Genomic DNA, 21,836 nt, shown 5'->3' with positions numbered 1-21,836 from the left:
CGTCGTCACTGAGCTTGTGCTGATAGAGGGTGAACTCCGGGCGAGCTGCTGGCCCGATCGCGAGCTTGGTGATGGAGACGAGGAGCTTGACAAACCCCTCGGGCACGTTGGTGAACACTCGATTCTCACAGCTGCTGCCAGCCATCTACAAAAGTAGGCAAAAATTCTGAGTAGTCATGTCATAAATTTTATGATGACCAACAGAAAATAGCTACAATTGCAAAATGCTGAAGAAGCACTAAAGACGCTAATAACCGATTAGCGATCGCACCTAGTGGCTTCCTACAGTCAGCCTGGCTCTGATACCAAGCTTGTCACGACCGGTTTTTCAATAAAATAATTATTGAGAAACCAATCCCTGCTACGGACCAGCGAGGAAGAATTCCTTCTCACTGATAGACAATACATTGGTCACAGAAGAAAAATACCAGGAGTACTAAATATAATACAAAGTTGAGCAGAGACTGCCCAACAATTTATTACATACACGCCGATAAAACAACGCGGCGGATCGGGTGACAAACTACTAACTCACGATAAAAACGGTGGTGGAAATATCATCGCGAAGCGAGTGACATGATTCCAGAATACTACAACTCTTCGAGCGTCGGAGTGAGGCTCGAGAATACTTATTGCGGGTGGCGGAAGCGTAAACGATACAAGTGACCAATATCCGGGATCGCGCAGGACTGACTGGGACTCCTCTAGGCGTCGGACGCGCTATCAAACTCTTCATCCAAGAGATCGCCTTCGTCAACATCTGGCCAAATCAACAAGCCAGGTGAGTACTATGAAAGTACTCGCAAGACAGTTCGGACATAAGGTATAACAAATGCAAACATGAAGCACATGAATAAGCTAACCAGTGCGATAAGACACAGAGATAATAAATACTGGGTGCCAAGCGAGGGTCTGAATGACGCCTCGAGCGGAAACTGCAGAATAGTAATACTGGTGCCAAACGAGTGTCTGAAAGACTCCTCGAGAGGAAAATGCGGAATAATAATACAGGTGCCAAACGAGTGTCTGAAAGACTCCTCGAGAGGAAAATGCAGAATAATAATGCCACAGTCGGGCGTCGGGGCGACACCACATAAAGGGCTTATAACAGAAAGTAAAGACAGTGCATGCCGCAGTCGGACGTCTGAGCGACATCACATAAAGGGCTTATATCGAAAGTGAGAAACGAGTACACGCCACAGTCGGACGTCTGCGCGACGTCACATAAAGGGCTTATATTGTAACACAACAATACAATAGTTCGGGAATATAACTTATCACAAGCACGAGACAAATATAATGTTAGTCCATCCACAGGAATAACAATGAAATTGAATTTACCACTTCAGCTTGTCCACCGGGGCAAGTTTTTCACACGGATAGATTTGGATATAAAGTCTACATTACTGATCATGGATACGATGATTTGGAAAGAATTGACTCTGCAGAGTTTGTACTTAACCACAGCCAACGGATTTCAGTAGTCACGGGGACTAGTTCCGTCTACGGTGTTCTGGAAGGAACACGTCTAACCAGTACACACCCAATTTAACCATCCGAAGCCAGGGATCACCCTCGGCAACATTCAGGAAAAACCCTGAGTCGGGGAGGCTACAACCTCGCGTAGCATGGGATCAAATTTCTATACGCGCGCTATAAGGGGGTGCCCCCCCTCTCGGTCCCAACCGGAAACACCCATGCCCCCTGACCGAATGACTGGCTTTAATCCTGGGCCAAGGTACCATCATCCCGGCCTCTCTGTTTGGTGTGTGCACGGAAAGAGGTTACCAACTTACTAAACCGTATCCTGGCAATGAGACATGTGGTAGCACGGAAAGGGGAAGGGACGATAACACGGCTCCAACCATGTTAACGTCGGAAAAGTCGGATGACACAAGGCTGGCATGCTACAACAGCACCCCCTTTCTGCCCTTCATGTCACCACATGATTAGGCCACCTCTCATTAGAGGTCATCGCAACTTTGGAACATGCGGGAAAAGATCGATAACGTGGCTCCAACCACGTTAACGTCGAAGAGAGTCGGATGACGCAAGGCTGGCATGCTACAACAGTACCACCTTGCTGCCCTTCATGTCACTACATGATTAGGCCACCTCTCATCAGAGGTCATCGCAACTTCGGAACAACCGGATCGTTGCCTTACAAGCAACGAGGTACTTATCGACACTCACATGCCACGCACAAACTTTCACATGAACATGCAAAACATCTGCCATATCAAATGTTCAAACATGCTTGCCTGGTTTGGAGAAGTCGGAGTCTAGCTCGGCGAAGTTCGCGGCTCCGTCCCCTCTCCCGGAACCTACGGCAATCACGAAACGGGGTACTAACGTGAAAACCAACACATGCACAGAAACTTTGCCAAATATTTTTCAAATAAATCCCATAAAAAACTAGACAAAATTTGAAGATTGTCAGAAAAAGAATCACTCAAAAATACCTTTTTATTAAAAAGTTATAAAGGTTTCGGTCCAGGGACTTATCTGTAATGAAACAGAAAAGTTCCAGGGTTTTAACTGAGAAAACAGAAAACGCTTCGGCTGGGAATGCGCAAGCGCAAGGAGAAAACGTATTTTGCCCGAAGGCGCCAACAGAAAACGGTTCGGGGAGATAAAACAGAGGCTGACACGCGGGGCCCGCATGTCAGGTTTGAAAGCTCGCCGGCGCCCGAAGACGGCGGTGGACGCCGGCGTCGAACCACGGCGAGTTAGGAGAAACGGAGGGTACCAAGAGCTTCAGTGTCTTCTTCCGCGTCGGTGGGTGGTGGACTCGTCCAACGGGGAGCACCACGTCGACGGCGACACTATCTCCGGCGGACGGCGGTTCGGGTGAGGATGGGGAACTCCGGTGGAGGGCTGCAAAGTACGAATTGAGGCGCGGGTCAGAACGGGTGATGCAAGGAGAAGCTACTGGCAAGAGAATGGGGGCTGCGAAGCACACACGGGGGCGAATCGGGCTGGATCCCGTGGCGGATCGCGGCGGCCGGAGTCGAGGAAGGAGACCCCCTCGCGGCTCTTCCAGTGGCTGGGCGTGCTCTAGGGGAAGTGTAGGGCTGGTGGGTGCTCGAGTTGAAGCTCGGGGCCCCTATTTATAGGCAGATCGACGGGGTGGCCGTGAACGGAGAATCTCCGGCGAGCGATTACGGTGGAGCAGTGGGTTGGCAGGGGGTTTGAGCGGTCGGGCAGCATCGGTGGATGTTACGGGACTCGTTTTGCAGCTAAACGGAGCTGGCCCTGGCGTAATGGCGTCTGTCCACGGTGAGGTGACCGCACGGGCTCAACGGCGGCAGAGAGCGCGCTCCGTGCCCTGCGGTTCACGACGAGAGCGGCAGCGCATTCGGGGGAGTGGAAGGCCACGCGGCGGGCTCCGGTGGTTTGGGCGGCGCTGGGTGGAGTCGGCGGCGCCGTGTCTCCCACTGGCGTCCGCAAAGCCGCCGCCGGCGTCGGTCACGGGGCGGCGCACCTTCTGCTGCTCGTCACCGACGCCCGCAAGATGCCAGGCACTCGTGCGGTGCAGGAACGAGAGGGCGAGGACGAGGAGCAAGGCGACGCGAGCGTACTGGCGAGATCGACGCCCGTTTCTGAAGAAAACGACAGCAGCCACTTGACTGAACTCTGAACTTACTGAATCTTGACAGTGACCAAGCATTGCAGGTGTTCGACAGTAGGTTTTGGTAAAGAGATAATTTTTTCTGGAGCTGTAACTTGGTGAGATGATCACTCAAAGCACCCAGGGGCTGCATGAATTTATTTGGAATTTTTGGAGAAGGTTTTGAATGAATTTCACCAAATTTGCCAAATCTGGTCCAAACTTGCAGCTGATGTAGTTTGAAAATTTTGAACTGGAGACCAGTGGATCTTCATGGTTCTAGGTTGAGGGTTCAAAGGACTAGGAGGGGAAAGAAGTTTGGTGGTAAAAGTCCAAACAGAAAATGGAGTTCCTTTGTAAATCTCCAAGAGGTAGAATAGAAGGCAGAAAAATATTTGAATGAAATTTGAATGGAAATAAATACATGGGGAGGTTCAACTTGCTGGATTTGATGCAAATCATGATCCAGAGGTGAGGGAAGGGTTAGGAGAGAGGATTTGCACTTATGCCATGGCAAGAAGGAATAGTTGAAAGTGGCAAAGTACTTTCCCAAAAGCCGTAGTGCAAATTCAAGAAAAGGTTTTCAAAAGTTATTCTCTCAAATGAAAAACATTTTGTCTTGAGCCCAAATGAAGAGCAAGAACTCCCCAGGTCAAAGGCAGATCTTGGGTGAATTCAAATAAAGTTTTTTGCCATAAAGAAAAATATTCGAGAGTGAGAGTTCTCTTGAAGAAAATTTTTAAATCACTCCCTTCAAGTCAAATAAAATCTTTTTGAAAAATTCCGAATAAAAACTTGGGTGTCACAGCGGGACAGACGGATGACAAGGCCCAAGGCTCAGAAGGCCGGTTTATGTTAATGGTGGGCCGGTTTAAGAGGAAAGGCGTGAGGAATATTTACCTTACAAGGAGTTAAGACCCGGACTTGTATTCGGTTTGTATTACAAGCTAGACTAGTCCTAATCCTAATAGGACTCCACATGTAACCCGCCCCTCTAACTTATATAAGGAGGGGCAGGGCAGCCCAAGAGGGACAAGCAAGAGGAAACAATCTCTAGGGCTAGACACAAAGAGCCGGTTTACAGCGATTCCCTCGTGATGATAATGAGACCTAGCCACAAACAGCATGTAGGGCTATTACTGGATGATGTTTCCCGGGGCCCGAAGCTGTCTAAATCCTTGTCTTGGGTGTTGATCCGCCCTGCGTCTCTCGTCCCACTCAACCCCTCTCAAGCTACCACATAGATGCGTTTGCCTCGCGACTAAGTCCTGACACTAAGGACATCAGAGTGTCCCTAGTATGCCTCTACTTGCCTAGCTCGTTAATCAAAGATGGTTAAGTTTCCTAACCATAGACATGTGTTGTCATTTGATAAAACAGGATCACATCATTAGAGAGAATGATGTGATGGACAAGACCCATCCGTTAGCTTAGCATTATGATCGTTTAGTTTTATGGCTATTGCTTTCTTCATGACTTATACATGTTCCTCTGACTAAGAGATTATGTAACTCCCGAATACCAGAGGAACACCTTGTGTGCTATCAAACGTCACAACGTGACTGGGTGATTATAAAGATGCTCTACAGGTGTCTCCGAAGGTGTTTGTTGAGTTGGCATAGATCGAGATTAGGATTTGTCACTCTGTGTATCGGAGAGGTATCTCTGGGCCCTCTCGGTAATGCACATCACTATAAGCCTTGCAAGCATTGTGAATAATGAGTTAGTTACGGGATGACGCATTACGGAACGAGTAAAGAGACTTGCCGGTAACGAGATTGAACTAGGTATGTTGATACCGACGATCGAATATCGGGCAAGTAACATACCGATGACAAAGGGAATGACGTATGTTGTTATGCGGTTTGACCGATAAAGATTTTCATAGAATATGTAGGAGCCAATATGAGCATCCAGGTTCCACTATTGGTTATTGACCAGAGATGTGTCTTGGTCATGTTTACATAGTTCTCGAACCCGTAGGTCCGCACACTTAACGTTCGATGACGATTTGTATTTTGAGTTATGTGTTTTGGTGACCGAAGTTTGTTCGGAGTCCCGGATGAGATCACGGACATGACGAGAAGTCTCAAAATGGTCGAGAGGTAAAGATTGATATATTGGACGAAGGTATTCGGACACCGGAATGGTTTCGGGAAGGTTCGAGTATTTTTCGGAGTACCGGGTGGTTATCGGAACCCCCGGGGGAATATTGGGCCTACATGAGCCATAGGGGAGAGGGGAGGCAGACCACAAGGGGTGGCCGCGCCCCCTCCCAATAGGGAGTATGAATTGGACTTGGGAGGGGGGGCGACCACCCCCCCTTTCCTTCTCCTCTTCCTCTCCCTTCCCTCTTTCCCCTCTCCGGAAAAGGAAAGGGGGTCCAACTAGGATTGGGAGTCCTAGTTGGACTCTTCCATTTGGCGCGCCCCCTAGGCCGGCCGCCTCCTTCCCTCCTCCTTTATATATGGGGGTGGGGGAGCATCCCAAAGCACATCAATTGTGCTTAGCCGTGTGTGGTGCCCCCTCCATAGTTTACCACCTCGGTCAGATTGTCGTAGTGCTTAGGCGAAGCCCTGCGCGGATCATATCACCAACACCATCATCATGCTGTCGTGCTGACGGAACTCTCCCTCGACCCTCTACTAGATCAAGAGCTCGAGGGACGTCATCGTGCTGAACGTGTGCTGAACACGGAGGTGCCGTACATTCGGTACTTCGATCGGTTGGATCGTGAAGACGTTCGACTACATCAACCGCGTTATTAAACGCTTCCGCTTTCGGTCTATGAGGGTACGTGGACACACTCTCCCATCTCGTTGCTATGCATCTCCTAAATAGATCTTGCGTGATCGTAGGAAAATTTTTAAATTACTGCGTTCCCCAACGGGGGCATCAGAGCCAGGTCTATGCGTAGATGATATATGCACGAGTAGAACACAAAGAGTTGTGGGCGATAATAGTCATACTGCTTACCACCAATGTCTTACTTTAATTCGGCGGTATTGTTGGATGAAGCGTCCCGGACCGACATTACATGACCGCATTCATGAGACTGGTTCTACAGACGTGCTTCGCACACAGGTGGCTGGCGGGTGTCTGTTTCTCCAACTTTAGTTGAATCGAGTTTGACTACGGCCGGTCCTTGTTGAAGGTTAAAATAACACACTTCACGAAAAATCGTTGTGGTTTTGATGCGTAGGTAAGAACGGTTCTTGCTAGAAGCCCATAGCAGCCACGTAAAACTTGCAACAACAAAGTAGAGGACGTTTAACATGTTTTTGCAGGGCGTATATATTGCGATGTGATATGGTCAAGACGTGATGAGATATAAATTGTTGTATGAGATGATCATGTTTTGTAAAAGTTATCGGCAACTGGCAGGAGCCTTATGGTTGTCGCTTTATTGTATGAAATGCAATCGCCATGTAATTGCTTTACTTTACCACTAAGCGGTGCGATAGTCGTAGAAGCAAAAGTTGGCGAGACGACAACGATCCTACTATGAAGATCAACGTGTCAAGCCGGTGACGATGGAAATCATGACGGTGCTTTGGAGATGGAGATCAAAGGCACAAGATGATGATGACCATATCATATCGAATATTTTGATTGCATGTGATGTTTATCTTTTATGCATCTTATTTTGCTTATTACGGTGGTAGCATTATAAAATGATCCCTCACTAAATTTCAAGGTATAATTGTTCTCCCTAAATATGCACCGTTGCTACAGTTCGTAGGTTATACGGAAATATGCATGCTCTAGTAGGAAAAGGTGGTGTCAACAATACGAAGGGCACAGGGCGAGTTGGTGACTCGTGCTACCTAGAGTACTCCTTTTTTTTCCCTACTACACCAACCTACACTAACCATTAATTGCAGCCTGTTTAATTACTACCTCCGTCTTGATTTATTGGTTCCCTTCATATTTTGTGCCAAATTTTTTAATTTAACCAATAAAATGTTAATGCATATCGTAAAAAATAATATAACTAAAAACTATGTTCAAATATGAATCCATCGATATAATTTTTAGTGACATGCATTAATATTTTGTTAGTTAAATCTCTAATCAAAATTTGATATAAAATACGTAGGGGACTAATAAACCAGGACGGAGATAGTAGACCGAGGGATTCTCCATCCCAAGTGCTCGTTTTTGGAGTTGGAAAATGTAACGCAGACGAATAACATTTACGTGACGAAGACAGATAGAGATAGGTGATCGATGCTCGCGGAAGTGTGGGTGTGTATCATGGTGGTGTATGTGTGCATGAATGCATCTCTGGTGTAAGAATCAAAGATGCATGTTACGATCGAGCTGTCTCCACACCATGTTTCCATTCCGCGCCGGAGCAAAGCTTTATTTATGGTGCACGTCGCAGAGGCAAGCTTTATGGTGCCATGTGCCCCTGAGCCCATGCCGTTCCATTCCGGTGCATGCAGCGGTGCAAGAGAGCCTCTGAGAAGATAGACCAGCTACATGAGGCCAACTCCGTCGCGCGACCCATCCTGTCCGGCCCTGTCGGTTTGAGGTAAAAGGGACAAATGAGGCGGCCCAGTGCGCGCCCATCTTGTCCATCTTGTGTCCGGGCCGATTCATTTTGAGCGCAAACTTGCGCCGGGTTTGGGTCGCGGCAGATACCAAACGGACGCGCGCCTTGTCCGCGCTGGGACCGCGTGGCAGGCGGCCACCTACCTCCCACTCGTCGACATCAATGCGCATGAGCGGACGGCCCCACCTGTCATCCGCACATCGAAAGGTCGCCATCCTTCTTTAAGTGGGAACCGTGGACCGGTCGTCGTCCACACTGCCCCACGCCACCCCGCGGCCTTCTCGAAACTTGACAGCGCCAGTCCCAAACCCTAGCCAAGAACTCGCCGGACGGCCGCCCGCAGCCATGGGGCTATGGAACTACGGCCGAAAAGGCAAGCACGACCGCGAGGCTGGCTCCTCGTCGGGACGCCGCCGCGGCTCAGTGAAGAAGGAGGAGCCCGCGTCGCCATCGCCACCACGCCGGGCCCCCGCGCCGCCCGCGTTCTCCATCGCGCCCACGTCTGCCGGCGAGCGCGACCGGCATTACATTCGCGCGTCAGTGTGCCGCCGTTATTGGGATACGAGGACGCCGCTCCCCTGGAGCGACGTCCATCTCCCCAATAACTGGCACCTCTCCGCCGACCGGGTCCCGATCCCGCCGGTCCTGACGAGCGGCCGTGCGCGCGACGAGGAGATCGAGCACCCCCGCCGCCTCCTCCCAACGACCTCTTCTACGACCCCAGGCACGGCCCCGACTCCGGGCTCTGGGACACCTGGTTTCGTGATGAGCACGACACCAGGCGCGCGTCGTTCTTCGCCGGCACGTCGACGGGTCCGTGGCGGCCACGTCGGGAGTGCGCAGCGCCTGCTCCCCAGGAGCGCGGGCGTAGGCGGGTGCGCGGCGTCACGCCCACGCCGTCGCCATCTCCATCGCCACCACCACCTCCTCGCATGACGGAGGAAGAGGAGGCCCGTCTCGTTGCGCGCGTCATGGAGGACTCCATGCGCACGCAAGATGAGCGCCACTGGGAGGGCCTCGAGGAGATGCTGGACCGCTCCGCCGCCGGCGAGGTCGCCATCCCCGAGCTGGAGATGGTGGCGAAGGAGGAGGTGGTGGAGGAGCCGCCGGTGGCCGCGTTCCACCCGGCCCTGGTGGGCCAGGGGTGGGCCTAGTCGTGCACGGCCCCGGAGATGGCCGATGCCGTGGGCGTGAACTGGTGCCCCACGACGCCGCGGTCACCGGAGCGGGAGCCGTCGCCACGGGAGGAGGTGGTGCAGGCACCTCCCGCCGTCCAGCCCGCCGCCCCCGTCTACCACGCACCGCCGGCCCACCTCTGGACGCCGCTGGCCTACGTGGACCTCGTCAGCGACGACGACGACACCGGCGGCCAGTGAAGACGGCGACGACCACGACATCGACGGGCGCGGCAGGAGCGCGCGGGAGGCGTTTTTTATTTTGTTTTTATGTTAATTATTAAACTGGGCTGTTTAAGAGGACTGAGAAACTGGGCCGTTTTGTGGCCGTGACCCCTATATATGTTTTATGTTTTTTAATGCGTTTATTTACTTTTTTAGTCATTTCATTCTAGTTTTTATATTTTTTTATTCACGTCCATCCCGAACATGTTTTGGGGTGCGGCCGCGTGTTGGGCGCACCCACGACCCATCGGATAAACGCGGGCACGGGCGAACCCATCGACGCCTCAAAGGGACAAAATCTGGCCAAACCGGACGTCCGTTTGGGGTCGCGCGGTGGAGTTGGCCCGAGGAAATAGGGATGGCAGTTTTGCCCATGGGTATGGGTACCCGCGGGTACCCTACCCTAAAATAGTGGGCATGGGTAAGACTTGGCAAGATTTGATACCCATGGGTATGGGTATCCATACCCGCAAAATATATGGATAGGGCATGGGTAAGAAATTGTGCCCATGGGTAACCCAGTGGATACCCAGAAAAAAGTAACTTCTATGGCCAAACCCTCAATCCCTTATTCCATAAACCGGCCATAGTCATAGGATCGCAACTTATAGATCACCACTCCTCCTCCAACCTATGTGACTCATCGAAATAATGAAATCTTGACTAATCGGCAACGGACTCTTGCCCAACACTCGGAGCAATATACCCTAGTTCTCATGGCCGCCTCCTTTGTGTCGGCCTTCTACCAACCACTTATTGTACTCCCTTTCCACCTCTAATAGGCCCATATCGCAGGAGGCAACGTCGATGCTAAACTGATCACCAATCATCACTTGAATTTTAGACTCATTTCTATAATTTCTCAACATGTAAATGCTATATACTGTACCCATCGGATACCCATTGAGTATGGGATACCCGATGAGTATGGATATGGGTGTCAATTTGTGCCCATGGATCTTGAAATGAATGGATATAGAATGTTTTTGTGGGTATGGATTTGGGCAGAAAAGGGTTGTACCCGCCCATACCCTACCCATTACCATGGAAACCAGTGGGGAGCGCCTTGAGCTCCTCTCCGGCGCTTGTGCTCGCGTGGGTGAATAAGGCCACATAATTCCATACATTAAGTCCCAATGCACTCGCCCGTGAACTCTCTCTCTCACTAATCCCCGAAAAAAAAAACAGCCACCAACAGGCAACAGGCGAGCATTTCGATGTTCATTCCCCTTCCTCTGCTCCCCCCCCAGTCTGCCCGTCCTCTCCCCTTCACTTCAGCAGCGCACTTTCCTTCTCGAAACCACCCTCCGTGCTCGCTCGATCGATCCATGGAGTGGACGCCCGACTAGCAGGCTCTCGGGGGCCTCGGCCTCGCCGGCGTCTGCCGGGAGACCTGCCGTGTGATCCGCCGCGCCATGCCCCCCGACTTTGTCAACCTGGTTCCCCCGCTGCTCTCCGCGCTCTTGCTCGCCACCTCCGCCGCCATCCACATCCTCCGCTCCCGCGTCCTCTCCGACCTCCACCACGACGGCCCCAGCCTCCTCCGCCTCGTCACGGACCGGCTCGCCTTCTTCCTCTTCGTGGCCGTCTCCACCGGCCTTGTCCTCCTGCTCATGCTCCTCTGCACCGCCGCCTACGTCTTCTGCGTCGCCTCCCTCTACTGCACCGGGGGCGACCTCCGCGCCGCCGATCGCGTCGTCAGGGGGTTCCCCACGGTCCCGCTCGCGCGGCTCCTCTGCAAGTTCCTCCTCGCCGCAGGCCCATTTCTTGTGATCTGCACCTCCCTCTTCGTCTCCGCCTTGTTCCATCCCCAGGAGCTGCTGGGCGCTCCGGACAAGATCATGCTGCCGATGCAGCTGCTGGGATGGGCCGCGTGCCTCGCCGGCGCGGCCTACGTCGCCGTGGTGTGCCAGCTGGCCTGCGTGGTGTCCCTTCTCGAGGACACCATGCTCCTCGGCGCCCTGCGCAAGAGCCGCGCGCTCCTCGCCGGCGAGTTCTGGGCGGCCGCCGGCGTCTTCGTCACGCTCGACGGCTGCATCTTCGCCGTGCTGGTGGCCTTCCCGGTTCTGGCGGTGGACGACGCGCTGGGCCCCAGCCTCGGGTTCCTGGCCTACGGGGCGGCGACGGCGGTGGCTCTCAGCGCGGTGGTGCTGTTCACGCTGGTGGCACAGCCGGTGGTCTACATGGTGTGCAAGAACCACCACCACGAGGTCGTCCACAAGGTCCACCTCGACTGAGTACGAGCGGCCGTCACACCGGCATGCAGCTGCTGCAGCCTGTCAAGACGGAGCCAATTCCAGCAACCCTGCCTAGCTAGCTGCATCCTGTCCACGACTCCACGGTGGTAGCAACTTGAAGAAGATTTGACTTTCCAGCGCAAAAAAAGAAAGAAAAGATTTGACTTAAGTAGTACAGTAGCTTAGTAGTAGCAAGTTGCTGTAGTCGTTAAGTTTATGTCTGATTATCACTGTACCGTCGTAAGTTTATGTATGATTATCACTGCACCGGATATATGCATGCTTGGGATTATCAATTATGTATGTGTGGGGGTCTTTGAAACTGCGAGTGGGAGTGCTGGGTAGTAGCTAGCTAGTACAATTGTTTAAGCTTGACAAATTTTGCTCAAACTGTGTGAGACTTTTTCTTGGACATGAGAAGAAGAATGTGTCGTGGTCTCGGACGGGAGGACCAGGGGTTTAGGGCTCACGGCCAAAACAATACCTGGCCAAGCCTTGGACCTGATGGTTTTCCAATTGAGTTTATCAAAGATTTTGGAATATAATTAAATGAGATCTAAAAGCTATGCTTGACGATTTCCATGAAGGAAATATTATTATTGCTATAGGTTGAACTATGGTATACTCACAATGCTAAACAAATTTAAACAAATTGAGAAGTTCAGACTTATTTGCCCCGGGGCAAGGTGGGACTAGACTTTCACGTGCACTCCATCCACCCCTTTTCTTTTTTGCATCTTCTCAGATTTTGTCCAGTGAAGAATGACCTTGCCGAAGTCTTTGGAGCATTTCTTTTAGTAGCAGCGATTGATACCGTTAAAAATGTGTTTTCAAGATATTTCATTTTAATTCTTAGTCATAGAAATTACTTTGTATTTTTCTTGAATTTAAAACCCAAGTCAGTGTACTGTAATTGGTATAAGTATGAAAAAATATATATGTGTTTCTCCAAAAGAAAAAAGAATAGAAGGGCGGGGTATTTACTATAGCAATTGTTATTTGTGTCGTTATTAATTCCATTGGTCAAGTTTCCACTCAATCGAAGTGTACCAACACTTTTGTAAAAAAAACAGCATTATTTTTCTTAATCTTATCATTGACGGCACCGATGACAAGCACGTCAGCCCAATCGATCGAGCTTTCGATCGACTCTCGACAGGCTAGCCATGCCTCAGCCGGTCCCTGTTTCCGGGAAGCTTCACGTATGGGTCTGAGGTAGGGCCACTACCCTCGATCACGTCTCCATCGTCTCCGTCTCTGTTGATGCAGTCCTGTCTTTTTACTACTTACGTGATTGCTTTGGTGGTCATGGCTTCATGCATGCAGATCCATTCCAGTGCAAAAATTGATGCTTTGCTTGCAGTGGATGGCGTGCAGCAGAGTGTGAAGCTAGCTAGGCGGGGACTAAACTGGTCCGTGACACGCGCTAGAGTTTGATACATACATGCTCTAATGAGTTTTCAAAAGCTGTCGTTTTTTACACTAACACGGTTTCCATCTCAAAAGAACTCAACATGTCACATGTATGATGTGCATGTACGTTGTCCAGCCCTCCACAGTGCCTCACAAGAACTCAACATGGTGCACCATGCCTCCTTTTACCAAGATTGTCCCAGGCCAACAACAAGACATTTTTAGTTTCAGTGGTACAGTGCTTAAAAGAAACGAGAAAGCTATTTTTCAGTCGACTGGAAATTCGCTAACAGATCCGAACGACCCGCGCGTCGTTGGATTTGGATCGTAGGGTCGCCAGGTCGACTGGAAATTCGCTAACAGATCCGAACAACCCACGCGTCGTTGGATTTGGATCGTAGGGTCGCCAGCACGCCTAAAGTGTAACACATGTTCGGAGCGAGAAAAAGGAAAGGGTGAGGATGGGAATCGAACGTCCGATCGTTGGATTTGGATCGTAGGGTCGCCAGGTCGACTGGAAATTCGCTAACAGATCCGAACGACCCACGCGTCGTGGATTTGGATCGTAGGGTCGCCCGCACGCCTAAAGTGTAACGCATGTTCGGAGCGAGAAAAAGGAAAGGGTGAGGATGGGAATCGAACGTCCGATCGTTGGATTTAGATCGTAGGGTCGCCAGCACGCCTAAAGTGTAACGCATGTTCGGAGCGAGAAAAAGGAAAGGTTTACGATGGGAATCGAACTTCTGACCTTCTGTAGATACAACACCACACCAACCATCCCGCCCAGCTTTCAATGTTCAAAAGTGCCGAGGTTTCGTTTTTAATGCGTAGAGGCTCTTTGTTTAAGATTAAAAATCTGAGAGTTGCTAACTTGGTGGCGCGTTTAGAGGGAAGATTTCTGGATACATTGACATTGAACGCCTCGACTTTGTCTCTGGATTGGAAGATCCACCATCTTTTTTTTCTGTGCGCTAAATCTATTGGTAGGCTTTGTTTACAAGGATTTTTATAGTAAAAAAACTGATGCTAAATTTGTGATTCGAACCCTCACCTAGCAGCTAACGTGTAACACATAATAACCATCCTAGCAGTACTAATTGTTTTGCAAAAGCAATCCTATCGCAGTTTTTTGACCATTCCCTGATGTTTTCTTTTTCTTTGTTCTTTAAGGAATCTCCATCACGTCCTTGTCTCCCTATTTCTTTCTTATTTGTTTTATTTATCATTTCATAAGCACGCAACGACGAGGATTCGTATGAAATAATCTTAGATCATAAAAAAGAGTGTTCAATCAATCATCTGATTTCTGAAAAATGCTTCAGTTTGCACTTGATTTGGTAGGAGTTAAGTAGATTAGGAATCTACAACATCCATCCTCTTCCCTACCAAACTTTTGAAGAGTGGACAAGATCTTCCATCCCATAACATGGTTATTATGCGTTATAGTTACCAACATGGTTATTATGTGGTTATCGGGCTAGAGGTATTTGATGCCGTCTCACAAATGGAAACTAACAAAGCGCCTGGCCCAGATGGATTTCCAGCGGAGTTCTATAAGAAATGCTGGTTTATCATTAAAGGAGATTTGTTGCCTTTGTTCAATGATCTGTTTGCTGGGCAGCTTCATCTTTTCCAGCTAAACTTTGGAACGATCACCCTTCTCCCTAAGAAAACAGAGGCTGTGAGAATTGAGCAATTCAGGCCAACCTGTCTTCTTAATGTTAGCTTCAAAATTTTCACCAAGGTCGGGACCAATAGGCTCTCACAGATCGCGCATGCTGTTGTGCAGCCTACCCAAACGGCCTTCATGCCGGACAGGAATATTCTCGAGGGTGTTGTGGTCCTACATGAAACGCTCCATGAAATCCACACGAAAAAGCTGGATGGGGTGGTTTTCAAAGTGGATTTCGAAAAAGCGTATGACAAAGTCAAATGGCCTTTCCTTCAACAGGCTTTACGTATGAAGGGTTTTGATGAGGCCTGGCGACGCCAGGTAGAATCCTTTACGCAAAAAGGTAGTGTTGGAATTAAAGTCAATGATGATATAGGTCATTATTTTCAGACACACAAAGGCCTGAGGCAAGGAGATCCAATGTCCCCTATTTTGTTCAAGATTGTAGTCGATATGTTGGCCATTCTTATAGGCAGGGCAAAGAACGCCGGTCAAGTAGGTGGCTTGGTGCCCAACCTAATTGATGGGGGTGTGTCCATTTTGCAGTACGCTGATGATACAATCATTTTCATGGAGCATGACTTGGCAAAAGCGAGAAACATGAAGCTGGTGTTGTGTTTATTTGAACAATTGTCCGGTTTAAAGATTAACTTTCATAAAAGCAAGTTGTTCTGCTTTGGTAGAGCCAAGGAGGAACAAGAGGCTTATAGGCAATTGTTTGGTTGTGAATTAGGGGCTTTACCTTTTACTTACCTAGGTATATCCATACATCATCGTAAGCTCACGAACAAAGAGTGGAAATGTATCGAAGACCGGTTCGAAAAGAAACTTAGTTGCTGGAAGGGCAAACTTCTGTCTTATGGAGGCCGGTTGATTCTTATTAATTCGGTGCTTACAAGTTTGCCGATGTTCCTACTATCTTTCTTTGAGGTTCCAGTTGGGGTTAGGAAAAGGCTGGACTTTTATCGGTCAAGATTTTTTTGGCAGAGTGATGATCTAAAAAGAAAGTATAGACTCGCAAAGTGGGATATTATTTGTCGTCCCAAGGATCAGGGGGGTTGGGTATCGAGAATCTTGAGGTAAAGAACAGATGCCTGCTTAGTAAGTGGCTAAATAAGTTATCAGACGGGACTGATGTGACTTGGGCACAGATACTTCGTAACAAGTATTTGCAATCCAAAACTTTGTCACATGTGACAATGAGACCAACTGATTCGCCATTTTGGAAGGGGCTTATGAGAGTTAAGACAGCCTTCTTTAATAGAACAAAGTTCATAGTCGGCGATGGTAACGATACTCGCTTCTGAGAGGACACCTGGCTTGGTGAGACTCCTTTGGCACTACAATACCCAACTCTCTATCGTATTGTGCATAGACGTGATGCGCTTGTGGCAACGGTTATGCAGGCCACCCCCCTTAATATTCAGTTTAGGAGGGTGCTTGTTGGTAATAGATGGGAAGCTTGGCTTCATCTGGTGCGTAGACTGATGGAGGTTCAGCTACGACATCAGCCCGATCAGTTATGTTGGAAGCTTACTAGGTCTGGACATTTTACCGTTAAATCGATGTACATCGATGTTATTAACTCGAGTGTCATTCCTAAATCCAAACATGTTTGGAAAGTCAAAGTTCCTTTGAAAATCAAAGTGTTTATGTGGTTTGTCCATAAACAGGTCATTCTAACAAAGGACAACTTGGTTAAGCGCAATTGGACAGGATCTACTAGGTGTAGTTTCTGTGATCGGGATGAAACCATTAAGCATCTATTCTTTGAGTGCCCGTTGGCAAGAATTTTGTGGCGCTCAGTGCAAATTGCTTTTAACATTACTCCTCCGAGTTCGGTCGGGTCGTTATTTGGAACGTGGCTGGATGGGATAGAGTCCGGTACAGCTAGACACATTCGTGTAGGAGTTTGTGCGTTGTTATGGGCAATTTGGAACTGCAGAAATGATTTGGTTTTTAACAGAATAACTACTATTCATTTTTTGCAGGTTGTATTCCGTGCTACGGCGTTGATCCGTATGTGGTCCCTACTCACTCCGACGGAGGCCGGGGAGCGTTTGGTTACTGGATCTGCCCGGTGGGAGATGGTAGCGCGGGATATATTCAACCGGTTTGGATGGCGGTCATGTAATAGGATAGGCAATTAGTTTCCATACCTATTTTTCTGCCAGCCGGTTGTGGCTATATGGCCTTTTTTTGTGACGAGGTCTTTGTGAGCTCGACGTAGTTTCTTTTACGACTTTTCGACATTGTTGAACCTATTTTATTTATCTAAGTGGCCGTATGCATCCACCTGATGCAGAGGCCGGGGAATCCCCCCTTTTCAAAAAAAAATCGGGCTAGATGTACTATAGTTACCAACATGGTTACTATGTAGTTATCGGGCTAGATTTACTATAGTTATCAACATGGTTATTATTTTGTTATCGGGCTAGATGTACTATAGTTATCAACATGGTTAATTTTGTAGTTATCGGGCTACATGTGGTATAATGGGTCAATAGCTCCTGTGCGACGTTTTTGATGTGAATTGGAAGGAGTGCGACGTTGTTGGAATGAATGGCTGTGATGCGACACATTTGAGCGTGTAAATAGCCCAGGGCCACATGGGGTGTTAAATTGGTCGTCAACCAAGCCCGCCCGTTTATGTTAGGACATGTGGGTCCAACTTAATTGTTCCTCAAAACAGCTGACCGTGCCCTTCCGCCCGACCGTGCCGGGCCCGCCACTCTGCCCCCCTTCTTCTCCGGTGGCGGCGGATCTTGCGTTCTCGGTGGCGACGGCGGAGCCCTCGTTCTCAACGGCGGCGGAGCCTTCGTCCTCAGAAAATGGTGAGTGAATTCAAACCCTAGTCGCCCTCCCGTTCCTCTCTCGGGCCCGTAGATCTCAACTCGTTTCCTCTGTTTTCGCTTGTTGAATCGATAGGTTGTGAGGGGAGCCCGTGGGCATACTGAGATGGAGCCGCCAGATTCAACTTCGAATAGGTAATGCGCCTCTCTCCGATCCAATTTTGCATGCAATTAGGGCCTCGTCTGCTCTTTCTCACGGGCTCACGCTGTCCGCCACTGACAGAGGGATGCTGCCGCTCGGACCTTCGAATTGACAGTCAATTTCTTTCCATCAAAGGCAAAATTAGTTGATGGTAGCATACAGAACATTGAGAGAGACACAATTGTTAAATGGGAGGTTGAGTTTACAGAGATTGATCCACAAGTTCTACAGAACATGGGAGAGACGGCAGTGAAGAAATGGGTGGAAAAAATTGGGGAGAATATTATTTCGGGTCCAGAGCAAGAAGTATCTCTGTTGCGGTTTGATGATTGGAAAGGAGAGTATGTGAGAATAGAAGATGGTGAACAGATTGTTGAAGAAATCGATTGGCAAAACGGCTGGACAAGCAAACTGGCTAATTTTTTTGCTGAGCTCGTTGATCTGAACATTTTTTCGAAGGTTGGATATGTGCCATCACAATTGGCTGCATAGATGGTAGATGATGATTGGGCTACACAGAGGCCATTGATTCCCATGTGTACTGAACTTACAGTAATAGCCGAAGAGGGACAGGTGACTGGAACTGAAACTGAAACTGCAGCAACTGTTGATTGGAATGTAGTTGAATTAGATGAGCCTACTGATTTGGTCATTGCACCAATGCCTGACATTGAGATGGCCAAACTTTTTGGCATTCCAGTCGATGACAGAGATAAGCAGGAGAGGGGCAAATCTAGTTTGCCTGCTAATGCTGATGAAGAAGTAGATGGACAATTGATTGAACAAGCTGCAGATGAAGTAGATGATGCACATGATGATGAGCTGGTGCATGTGTATGACAAAGAAAACCCTGTCATTGAAGTAGGCAAGTTGTTCCCAAGCACGAAGGAGTTTAGGATGTGTTTCAAGACTTATGCAGTGAAACATGAGTTTGATGCCAAGACTGTTTGGACTGATAGAAAGAAGTTTTATGCGAGGTGCAGAGGATTTGATGGTAGTGTGAACCCTTGCAAGTGGTACATATCTGCTAGACTGCAACCTGATGGAAGTACTGTCAGGGTTAACCAAATCCCCAATGAACATACTTGTATTACAAGTTCACAGAGAGTATCAACCATGACATCACAACTTTGGGTTGCAGAAAAGATCACCCCAATTTTAGCCAAAACACCAAACACTACTGCCAAGAAACTCAAATTAGACTTGGAAAAGATGTACCCCATTAAACTGAAATATACCACAGTGTGGAAGGCAAAACAAAGGACAATGAAAAATTTATATGGTGATTGGGAAAATACATTTAGGATGCTTTACAACTTCAAAGCAGAGGTGGAAAAGAGGTCACCTGACAGTGTTGTGGAGATAGATACAGAGGTATCAGCTGAAGGTGAAGTCAAGTTCTCCAAGTTTTTTATGGCTTTGAAGCCTTGCATCGATGGGTTCAAAGCAGGGTGCCGTCCATATTTGAGCATAGACTCTTCATTTTTGACAGGCAAGTGGAATGGCCAGTTGGCAGCATGCAATGCTCTAGATGGACACAACTGGATGTTTCCTATTGCTGTTGGCTTGTTTCAGTCAGAAACAAAGGCTTCAAGGACATGGTTCATGATCCAGTTGAAAAGATGCCTAGGAGCAGTGTCACCTTTGGCTATACACACAGATGCATGTAAGGGGCTTGAAAATTCAGTGAAAAATGTTTTCCCACATGCTGAGCAGAGGGAGTGCTTCAGTCATTTGTGGATGAATTTGATCAAAAAAATTAGAGGAGAAGAATTTGGGCGCATGTGGCCATCAGCAAGATCTTACACTAGACAGACACACACATATCATCTTGATAAGATAATTGCAGCATGTGATGAGTTTGGTCCATGGCTGAACACCTACCATTCTTTGTTATGGTACAGGTCAGCATTCAACACTGCCATCAAGTGTGACCACATCAACAACAATTTGGCAGAGAGTTTCAACAACAAGGTGAAGGAGTTAAAAGATTTGCCTGTGCATGACATGGTTGACCAAATCGGGATCATGCTCATGCGGTTGTGGGAATTGAGAAGAAGGATAGGTGATTGTCTGCAAGGTGATAAGCTTCCAACAGTGGTACAACAGGTGGTCAATAGAAGCAGATGTCTTTCACATTTGTTTGTTGAAAAATCTTCACCTTGGGGTGCTGAAGTTCGAGATAACAAAACTGGAAGGAGACATGTTGTTAACACTAAATTGCATGATTGCACTTGCCTCGAGTGGCAACACACTGGTAAACCATGTGAGCATGCCATTCTCTTCTTAGCATCCCAACCGAAGATAAACATGCACCCATATTTGCATGAATATTATTCGGTAGCAAGATTCAAAGCTGCATATGCTACTCCAATTCCAGCACTTACAGATCAGTCTCAGTGGCCTGAAGTGGACATTGAATTTTCCATGTGTCCTCCCTTGACGAAAAGAAAGGCTGGCAGGCCTAAACAGAGTAGATTCAAGGCATGGTTTGAGAAAGTGGGAGTGGTAAGAAGGGAAAGAAAGATGGAAAGCCAAAAAGGGCCCAAAAAGGTAACAAAAACATATGCAAGTTGTGCCAGGAACTTGGGCACAGAGTGGGATCGGTCAAATGCTGTTACACTCCTGATAAGCCAAAGTATGTTCTTGTTTATTTGTCTGTGTTTTGATTTGGTGCTTTTTTCCAATTACTATATCTATAACATTTTCCCAATGGCCAGGAGGAAGCGAGCAAGTCAGCCCCTTGTTGTTGAACAGTGTTGGCCAACAAAAAAAGCAAGAGTCAATGGCGGTAGAAAGAAGAGAAGTGTGCCTGAGCCTGAGCAGACTGAAGAAAATCCTGCTGCAGTCAACATTCAGACTGAAGAAACTGATGTGGAGGTGCACACCGAAGAAACTGAAATTGCAGTCAACATTCAGACTGAAGAAACTGCTCTCGAGGTTGAAACTGAACCTGAGCGTGTCGAGGTTCAGACTGAAGAAACCCATGTTGAGGTACACACCGAAGAAACTGAAACTGCTGTCAACATTGAGACTGAAGACACTGATCACGAGGGTGTTGGCGAGGTGTTGAAAAGACCAGTGAAGAAAACCAAGATGATCAGTGAACTTGTGTGTGTAGTAGAACCAAAAACAAGAAGTGCTAAGGCGAAGAAGGGCACACGACGTGGTAGGAAGAGGTAGAACAGAGAACAGTTTGAAAATTTGAGGCATGTAATAATATTTGTAACTTGGTGCGTACTGGTAGTCACTATGTATCCCCGTATTTCTATTCGAACTTGTTTGTTGGTACCTAGTCTAAACTAGCCAAACAAAATTCAAATTTAAATACAAATTTGGGCTCAAATTTGAATTAGGGATGGGGTATTGATGTTTTAATGCTATCTAAAGTACCTCAACTGAAATATGTTTGCTTGCTGTTCATTCCGAGCCCTTTTGGTAAGTTGAACTCATAGTCATGAAAAGTGTGTCTCAAATGACCTCCAAAGGTAGGGTAAACGGCCTCATATTTAAGCAAGTTTTTTTGGCACCTTGTCTCAACCAGCCAAATAATTTTTCTACACATCTATTCTACCTATATAGTGTAAATCTAAAGTCTCACTATTTATTGAATTAATTTTCTATTATTTTCTTTTCTTTTTGAAAAAACAAGGTTTAATAGAAAATTATATATAAAACAAGTTTAAAACATGAAAATGAGAAAAGTAAGTTAAGATCTTTCTTAGTCAATCCAAAATAAAGTTTTGGTGAGGTTTTCACACTTTTCATTTTCAAAACCCCACCTACTCTCGGGTGCCCACTACTCTCTCCCTTGAACTCCATACTACATTGTTCGAGGAATGACAATTTTGTGAAGGATTTTCCATAAAAATGTATGTAAACCATATTTATATTTTTTTCTCGTTACTATACGACATAATAAGACTATGTGCGCAATTTTTTTTTGATTTTT

General features: G+C 47.9%; 1 protein-coding gene and 1 pseudogene across 1 annotated transcript in view; one reads left to right on the top strand and one right to left on the bottom strand.

The window, feature by feature from the left end:
- The window catches only part of LOC141027650 (uncharacterized), a 51,551-nt gene extending 43,168 nt beyond the window's left edge, over positions 1 to 8,383 (bottom strand). The window contains exon 1 of the mRNA XM_073504798.1: positions 8,312 to 8,383. Coding sequence (XP_073360899.1) covers positions 8,312 to 8,383 — 72 coding nt within the window. The remainder of the gene's footprint in view (positions 1 to 8,311) is intronic.
- A 1,667-nt stretch (positions 8,384 to 10,050) lies between these two features.
- On the top strand, positions 10,051 to 12,104 carry LOC109767323 (uncharacterized; annotated as a pseudogene).
- The last annotated feature ends 9,732 nt before the right edge of the window (positions 12,105 to 21,836 follow it).

Source organism: Aegilops tauschii, chromosome 1, assembly GCF_002575655.3.
Source record: "Aegilops tauschii subsp. strangulata cultivar AL8/78 chromosome 1, Aet v6.0, whole genome shotgun sequence".
Lineage (NCBI taxonomy): Eukaryota > Viridiplantae > Streptophyta > Magnoliopsida > Poales > Poaceae > Aegilops > Aegilops tauschii.
The sequence above is the reverse complement of the archived record's forward strand: the minus strand, read 5'-3'. Positions and strand labels throughout refer to the sequence as shown.